Source organism: Zootoca vivipara, chromosome 3, assembly GCF_963506605.1.
Source record: "Zootoca vivipara chromosome 3, rZooViv1.1, whole genome shotgun sequence".
In the NCBI taxonomy this organism is placed as follows: domain Eukaryota; kingdom Metazoa; phylum Chordata; class Lepidosauria; order Squamata; family Lacertidae; genus Zootoca; species Zootoca vivipara.
In genome coordinates, this window is record NC_083278.1 from 49,537,644 (window position 1) to 49,546,878 (window position 9,235).

A 9,235-nucleotide genomic window follows, 5' to 3' on the forward strand; every position below is an offset into this window, starting at 1 on the left:
GCTAACATTGAGGTTTTGTCCGTTTCCTTTGGATGTACGTGGTGTTATTTTTATTACTATGGCACAGTGGGCGGCTTTTTTACACCGTGCTTTGCCGTTTTATACCCAAAGTGGAATATAAATAAATTAAATAATGTATCCGGGACGAGAGGATGGCCAGTGAAGAGAACAGTCGTTCCCAAAGAGGACTTTGCTAAACAGCAGGAAAGCCGCGAAATTAATCCAGAATGCGGTAGCTAGAGTGGTGACTGGGAGCAGCCGCCGAGACCACATAACACCGGTCTTGAAAGATCTACATTGGCTCCCAGTAAGTTTCTGAGCACAGTTCAAAGTGTTGGTACTGACCTTTAAAGCCCTAAACGCCCTTGGTCCAGTATACCTGAAGGAGCGTCTCCACCTCCATCGTTCTGCCCAGACACTGAGGTCCAGCTCCGAGGGCCTTCTAGCGGTTCCCTCATTGCGAGAAGCCAAGTTGCAGGGAACCAGGCAGAGGGCCTTCCCGGTGGTGGCGCCTGCCCTGTGGAACACCCTCCCATCAGATGTCAAAAAGGAACACAGCTAACAGATTTTTAGAAGACATCTGAAGGCAGCCCTGTTTAGGGAGGCTTTTAATGTTTAAGAAATTAGTATATTTTAATGTTTCTGTTGGAAGCCGCCCAGAGTGGCTGGGGAAACCCAGCCAGATGGGCGGGGTATAAATAAATAAATAAATAAATAATAATAATAATTATGAACCACATTTATGTTAAAAGGACGGAAGCGAGCATTCTTTCCCGCTACCCGCCAAAGTTCTCTATAGGTCAGGATATATATGTTTAAAAAACAAAACACCCCAGTAACATTTTCTAGAGGATTAGGAGTCACCCCCACACTCTTGTTCGGGTCATTAGACTGCCTGAACTCCGCCTGTCTCCCCCTCGGCTGCTTCTGAGCAGAAGCCGCCACCTCAAGCCTGCGAACTGCGCAGCTCTCCTGCCCTGCCCAGAGTCCTCCTCGCAGCAACCAGAGGCGCTGCTCTCGCCGAAAAGGGTCCTGCGTAAGATGGCGGCGGCGGCGGCGGCAGGGGGATCACGTGACGCTCGTTGAGGCGCTACCGGCATGGAGGCCGCGGAAGGACCCCGCGACGGGGAAGAGGTCGAGGTGGAGGTGGGTGGCAGGAATGGGCTCTCCCCCCACCCCGCGGGGTTTGCTCTGCGGCTCACCACGTGACGAGGCTGCCGGCTGCCCTCCCGCTGCGGGGTCTGAGCAGGGAAAGCGGCCTGGGCCTTTCTTTGTAGGGCCGAGAGCCGTGAGAGCAGCGTCCCGGCCGGGTTCGTTGGGAGTCCCGGGCTGACGCCTACGGACCGGTTATGGGGATTGCGCTGCGGCAGGGCAACCTGATGATACATACGCATGTTTACATGGAAATAAGTTCTGCTGAGTTCGGTCGGACTCGATTCCTGGTAAATGGCATTAGTCCCATCATCGCCAGCGTTTAATGCCATGACTCACCTCTCTATACGTTGCGAAGTGAAACTAGAGCAGGCATTCCCAACCTGCGGCCCTCCAGCTGTTTTGTCCTACAATTCCCATGATCCTTAGCTAACAGGACCTGTGGTCAGGGATGATGGGAATTGTAGTCCAAAACCCTGGAGGGCGAAGGTTGGGGATGCCTGAACTAGAGCATCGTGGAGCACCATTCTCTGTAGTGAAATAGGTGCAACACTTGGCTCTCCTAATATTCAAAAGTCTTCTGCCTTCACTGGCCCATATCCAGGATCACTAAAATGATTACTTCATGGTATAAACTAAGAATACATACATGCTATCAGGTTATATTGGTCCATCTGCAGAGCGCCAGCCGCTGCTGGACTACAACTCCCATTATCCATCCCAGTGGCAATGGTGCCTGGGGTTGATGGGAGTTGGAGTCTGGAAGGCCACATGTACCCGTCCTGATCTGGCAGAATACAGTCTTGTCTACCTCCCCGAAGTCCATGTTCCCCTCCATCTCAGACAGGAATATTTCCCGGCTCCATTACTTTTGAGGTGCAGCTTTGAACTTGGCCCTTCTACGATCAAACTATGTGTTGTACATCTGGAATATAGCCCCAAAGGAAAGGCGAAGAACATGGCCTTTTATTACTTTGATAATAAGCATTAATGAATTTCTACAGGCATTTTACTGCTGGATCTTGTGTTGAACATGGCCCTGTTCTGTAGGAGTTACTCTGGGCCAGCAGTGACAGTAACTACAGCTGCATCTTCCATCAGTAGCTTTCATGCTGTCTCCCTCAGGATGGTTGAAACATTGTATGTAAATGGTTAAGGAGTAGAGTGTACAGTACTGTACCTACTTTCCAACTGTATATAGCTCCTGCATACTCCCCTACTTGGTGGTGGAACAAAATATGGGAGTGCTAGTACTTTTTATGTCAGCCTATGAAAAAAGCAGAAAGGGGCAACATTAGTTTATTCTGGGTTGAAATGGCAGTGCAGAAAGTACAATAGTGAAGTGCTTTACTGCTGGAATTAAGTGGGAGTAAACTGCTGGTGTTTGAAAATATAAATGGTCTAGTGAGCACTACTTAGGAATACAGAATCAGACGTTGATACTTACTCTAAACTGATTTGTTATGATTTTGTCTCCATGTCCTAAGTTGGTGAGAGCAGTGAAACATTTTGAAAAGCCATTAAGTAAAGGAAACATATTTATTTATTTTTTAATGAAACAAATATAAGACTTGAAATAGTCAGCTGCAGCTGCAAATTGGCACTGGAGAAAGATGCACATCATTGCATTAGAGCAAAATTAACTAATGTGAGATATCCAACCTACTGTAACTTGGGAGGGGAGAAAAAGGTGTGGATGTCTTGCTCTCCCATAGCATCACAAACTTGGTTGAAAATATAGATGCATGCAATTACAACATAGAGGTGGATGGTTGATGGATGTGTTTGTAGATGTCAGGGGTCAGCAAACTTTTTCAGCAGGGGGCCGGTCCACTGTCCCTCAGACCTTGTGGGGGGGCGGACTATATTTTGAAAAAAAAATGAATTAATTCCTATGCCCCACAAATAACCCAGAGATGCATTTTAAATAAAAGAACATATTCTGCTCATGTAAAAACATGCTGATTCCCGGACCGTCCATGGCCGGATTTAGAAGGCAATTGAGCTGCATCCGGCCCCCGGGCCTTTAGTTTGGGGACCCCTGGTATATGTGCTCCTGGAAACTAGTTGTATGGCAGTAATATATTTGCAGATGGGCTCCATCTGCTGGACTGAAAGGGAGACCGAGTTTATGAATATAGTACAGTACAGTAAAAGGTAAAGTAAAGGGCCCCTGACCATCAGGTCCAGTCGTGTCTGACTCTGGGGTTGCGGCGCTCATCTCGCTCTATAGGCCGAGGGAGCCGGCGTTTGTCCGCAGACAGCTTCCTGGTACATTGTTTTAAATATATTTTTAAAACTTTCTACCCCCAGGAACAATTGGTCATGGTGGAACTGTCAGGAATAATTGATTCAGACTTTCTGGAAAAATGTGAGAACAAATGCAAGATTTTGGTGAGTGCAATTACTACAAATTTCCATCTTTGCAGTTTTTGTTATGAACAACAAACCTCTATTTGTTTAGGGAAGTTTTTAATCTGTGACATTTTATTGTATTTAAATCTTTGCTGGAAGCTGCCCAGAGTGGCTGGGGAGGCCCAGCCGGATGGGCAGGGTACAAATAATAAATTATTATTATTATTATTATTATATTCAGAACCTACAAACATCAATATAGGTGTTTTGCTTACTATAGTCTGGTTTGCGGTTGTTGGGGGAAGTACTGTCATGTATGAAGAATGTGCATGTCTTCGTTTTGCTGTGTGTACACACAGTAGGAAGTTCTGATCAGCTTAGGGTACATAAACACTGTCAAAATAGAGACTGTGTGCTCTTTGTGAATGACAATGATATCTGTAACCTTTCATAAGTGTTACAGATTCAGCAATCTAGGCTGCGCTTTGAGTCAAAATTGCTTGAAAGGTATTTGCATTTAATGATCTTTTTGTTAAATGCAGCTGGGTCTCCTCTTTTTCTTAATTGCAGGGAATAGACACAGAGAGGCCCATTTTACAAGTAGATAGATATGTCTTTGCTGGAGAATATGAAGGTAAGAAAATGTTTTATGAATACCATACTTCTTTTCATAAGCCAGGATCCAATGAACAATAAAACTAGTCATGTGAGCCAAGGCAGAATTATTTTTTATTACAGTAGTAGTATACCTTTGCTGTTTTTCCACACACAAAAATAGTAAATACACTTAGGCTGATATCCAATTCAAGTGTCCTTGCACAATGGACTTCGACTTGCACAAATGGAAATTATCCTTCCTCCTGTAGCCCCTCCCCCCCAAACACCCAAAATCTGCTTAGGGTTGGGGACCCTCCAAAGCAGGGGAGGGGGGCACATGTGGGGAGATGAGGTAGGGGAAGTCCCGTTGCATCTGCTGGCATGGTGCTGGATCTCACCCTCACAGTAAAAACACCAAGAGTGGCGCTGTGGGTTAAACCACAGAGCCTAGGGCTTGCCGATCAGAAGGTCGGCCGTTCAAATCCCCGCGACGGGGTGAGCTCCCATTGCTCGGTCCCAGCTCCTGCCCACCTAGCAGTTCGAAAGCAAATCAAAGTGCAAGTAGATAAATAGGAACCGCTATAGCGGGAAGGTAAACGGCGTTTCCGTGTGCTGCTCTGGTTCGCCAGAAGCGGCTTTGTCATGCTGGCCACATGAGCTGGAAGCTGTACGCCGGCTCCCTTGGCCAATAACACGAGATGAGCACCGCAACCCCAGAGTCGGTCATGACTGGACCTAATGGTCAGGGGTCCCTTTACCTTTTTTTAAAAACACCTAAATACAAACATAGGCGATGATACGTTAACTAAAAGCAGACAACAATTTTCACATCCAAGTTTTAGCTACCATATCTGTTTGCAAATTGCTTTTGAAATTGAGGAGAGTTTTGAGAAATTTGTAATATGGCATTGGTGTAAACTGATTAAATAAGAAAAAAGGAAGCAAGCAAACAAAAAGTCCCTTGTATGAACTAATCAGCTCTTCTGGGCCTACCTTTGCATACACTTACGGTATCTTCTAAATCTATTGCTTAACGAGAGTAGATACCACTCTTTTGAGTGTTAATTCTTTTAAAAAGGAACCTGCACTTTCCTTAACAAAATGTTCGTTTTCATTCCCAGATACTCTTGGTACCTGTTTGGTGTTTGAAGAAAATGAAGATCATGGTAAGTAATACTTTTCTTCTAAGCTTTTCAAAAGCTCAAGAAACTTTTATGCAGGGGAAACATTGTAAAGAGTAAAGTTACCACTTAAAAATCATCTGTAATTTTTCCTTATGCTAGATGCAGAAGGCAACCAAAAAATACAGCTAAAATATAAATGCCACACAATGAAGAAGCTGAACATGACACGGACACTCCTGACTGAGAAAAAGGAAGGAGAAGAGAACACAGGTGGTTCTGAGAAAATTGCTGTTGCTTTCTATAGTTCCCCTTCTAGAAATCCCATTTTGCATGCTCACCAGATTTCTGTATGTCATGCATTGCTTCACTACCCTCCTTTGCCCAGTTCCTGTGTATACAGATTGCTTCACTACTTTCTAACCTCCCTCGTTCATAAACATACCCTCTCTTGGCACCACTTCTACTTCCCTTGGAAGTAACTGAGCCTACAAGGAGTTGTGGTTCTGCTCCTTTGTTTTAGTGATCCCAGTTAAATCCTGGCCCTGACTTGGTAACATACCAGGTCTGTTTATAAGTTTGCTATCAATAATATGTGCAAAACTCCTTATGTTCCCATCTCCCTCAGCTGGTATTCTTATGGCATATAAATGTATTCCTTAGCTACTGCTACATGATTAACCATAAAACTTCCTATTGATGGTGATTATATACAACCATTAGCATAGATTGCGCTTTATAGAATGACATTCACTCTTTTCCTCTGAAGAACTTGCCATCTAAATCCAGGCACTGAGAAAGAAAGGGGAAGGGGGGAAAGGAGAGGCAAAGAATAGATGTGACTAGTGAATTTAATACTAGTTTTAAAAGTTTTAAAATCCTGTCCCCAACTTTTCTTCTTCCTGATTTCTTTCTCTCTGTCAGGTGGTGGTGTGGAATGGCTAGAGCTTAAGGACAAAGATTTCTCATACAGCAGACCTAACATGATTTGCAACTTCTTATACGAAAAAGAAGAAGAGGCAGCTGAGTCCCAAGACAAAATGGCAGAAGAATCTGAAGGAGAAGCCAGTGACAGAGAAAGTATTGATCAGGCCTTTGAACCCGAGATGCACCCACACATTGAAAGGGATGGTGGTGGCCCTCCTATGGATGCCACCTTCTCCAAGGCAGTGGAGGACTCTTCAGAGGACAGTCAAGTTATTACGGCAGATAATTCTCCACATTGTTCTAAAGACACTAGTTGAGAGATAACAATTAATGGACCTTCTTTTTGTTGTATACCGTTGTTTTAGAGAACTCTTTGTGACTGATAGTTTGTTTACATCACAAATAGGAGAACTGGACCTTAAATCTGAGTGCTAAGTAGTGTCATCTTTCACAAATCAGGAACTATGCAGCTAAGTCCTTGTTCCCCACAAGCCCTTTTACTTTCGGTGATCCCCTGCTCGCCACAAGACCACACTGCACCATTAGCCACTTCTGAAACTAAGCAAAGCATGTTGTGCAGCAAAGAGCTGATATTCAAAGGAAAAAAATAAATCCTATCAGGTAAATGTAAGGCCTGAGGCATATCCACCAGACATGCTGGACTTTGGACTTTGTCTAACATCCCTGGCCTCAGAAAAGCAGAGGGCTACCGGTATGCCTGAGGAAGAAATCATGTCAACCCATTCCTGATTCTTCTCAAGTGTGGAAGCAATTTTTGTTTCACAGTTTTACTTCTATAATTTCTGTTGTAAAATAAATGTTTGCTGTCTTCAATCATAAAGGCAGACTGAAATTTATATCTTATATGTTGAACAGGCAGTGGAGTTATTGTTAACATGTAATAAGCATTTTCTTCTTCCGCACATGCTATGCTTCACTCCCACAAGGAATTGGGCATCGTTGGTACATTCACCATTGTTAGAAATATCCTGCAGAATCTATACTTTCTGCAGCAGCTTCTTACCTTGGAAAAGATGTGGCATGCTGTCAGAAACACATACGATATCCATAATTTTGTGTTTTATTGATCGTAAATATATATATCTATATCTATATCAATGTGCAAACATAAATGTTGCTTTCCCCTCCACACTAACTAGAATCTCTTTTAAAAGCACTGCCAGTGCAAAAGTTTGAATAGGGAAAAACAGAGGGATTAACCATCTGCTTTTATCTTTTCAGCTCTTATGAATCTAATTTTTGCAACACCAACAGCTGCAAAAGAACTTTAGCAAGCACAATCTCCAGTTTTTGGTCAGAGAGATGTCCTCACCGTCCCATGCGTAACATTTGCTAGTGTCGAGAAGTTTACCTTGCCTCTAGATATGCATTTGTTTCTTTGTTTCTGAAAACAAACAAGCTTAGCAAAATGGCTTTGTTTTACTTTATGCTTGTTTGGTCAATACCACAAGGACAGATTAAGAGTTAGTATTTTGTTCAACTCCTGTGGTTAGACACTGTTTTAACCTTCAAACTAAAATAGACGTGTACACTGTGTTCCAGCATTAATTGCTAATACTTGGGCATCAACATGTTTTTACGTTCATAATTGTAATGCTATGCAAGCTACTTGGAAGTAAGCCTGACTGAGTTTAAAGCAGCATACTTTAAAGCAGAGCAGTAGCTACCGGGGGGGGGGGTTGCCAGGTTTCTTGCCCTAGTGAAGCCTCCAGAGGAGTACAATTGAGACTCCAGCCTATGTGGGTATACTAATGCACATGGAGGGTGCCATATGGGTATTTGACCCAGGTGCAATAAGGCCTAGTTTTGCCCCTGCTTAAAAGATTCATCTAAGTACACATACCTTTAAGCAAGTGCCATTGCATTTAGTATGTTTGACATCTGGGTAACCACAGGATTTCCAGAGGGGTAGTTGTACTAATCTGAAGCAGTAAAAACAAGCCCTTAACGTTTAATGACTAACAACCTTATTGATGCATAAGCTTTTCTGGACTTAAAAATATTATGCCATAAGAAATTTGTTAGCCTCTAAGGCAGGAATGGGAAATGTATGGCTCTCCAGATATTGTTGAATTCCAAAGCCGAACAATCCAAGGCAGCATGATCAGTGATCAGGAATAATGGAAGTTGCAGATAAACATCCTCTGGAGGGGCCACAGGTTTCCCACCTATTCATTGGGTATCACGGCCTTCTTTTGCTGCATATGCAACCATACATTTAAATCACATTTCACACCCCCACACATCAAATCCTGGGAACCATAGTTTACCTATAACAACAATTCTGAGCATTCTTGGCAAGCTACATTTCCCAGGGTGTGTACACAGCCTTTGTTGTTTATAACCGCAATAAGGCTAAGAAATAAGCTAGTTTGTAAAAGAAACTGTTGGTAGAAAAAAATGCAAAACTTAATTTACTTATGCCACTTTGTCTAGCTTGATGTTCAAAGCTCTTCCATTTTTTTGGTAGTACTGCAATACCTATACTGTAGTCTGGTCAAGCAAAACATTTTACTTGTACAATAGTACAATCCTCTGTACTTCTACTCAGAAGAACGCCCCACTGAATTCAGCAGGTCTTATTTCCGGAGAAGTAGGTGTAGGATTGCAAACATAAATATATCTAGGAGCAGGCCTAATTTGATTTAATGGTGCTTACTTCTCAGTAGAGGGACCCAGGTGGCGCTGTGGTTAAACCACTGAGCCTAGGGCTTGCTGATCAGAAGGTTGGCGGTTCGAATCCCTGTGACGGGGTGAGCTCCCGTTGCTTGGTCCCAGCTCCTGCCAACCTAGCAGTTCGAAAGCACGTCAAAATGCAAGTAAATAAATAGGAACCGCTACAGCGGGAAGGTAAACGGCGTTTCCATGTGCTGCTCTGGTTTGCCAGAAGTGGCTTTGTCATGCTGGCCACATGACCTGGAAGCTATACACCGGCTCCCTCGGCCAATAAAGCGAGATGAGCGCGCAACCCCAGAATCGGTCACGACTGGACCTAATGGTCAGGGGTCCCTTTACCTTTACCTTACTTCTCAGTAGACAGTATTCCTCTTTGGGAGGGTAGG

General features: G+C 43.7%; 1 protein-coding gene across 1 annotated transcript; it reads left to right on the plus strand.

Moving 5' to 3' along the window:
• Positions 1 to 1,001: 1,001 nt before the first annotated feature.
• On the plus strand, positions 1,002 to 7,016 carry GTF3C6 (general transcription factor IIIC subunit 6). The gene is made up of 6 exons (XM_035109077.2): positions 1,002 to 1,146; positions 3,466 to 3,546; positions 4,078 to 4,141; positions 5,226 to 5,270; positions 5,388 to 5,498; positions 6,150 to 7,016. The coding sequence occupies exons 1-6, from the start codon at positions 1,099 to 1,101 to the stop codon at positions 6,467 to 6,469; spliced, it is 669 nt and encodes a 222-aa protein (XP_034964968.1). The 5' UTR covers positions 1,002 to 1,098; the 3' UTR covers positions 6,470 to 7,016.
• Positions 7,017 to 9,235: the final 2,219 nt, after the last annotated feature.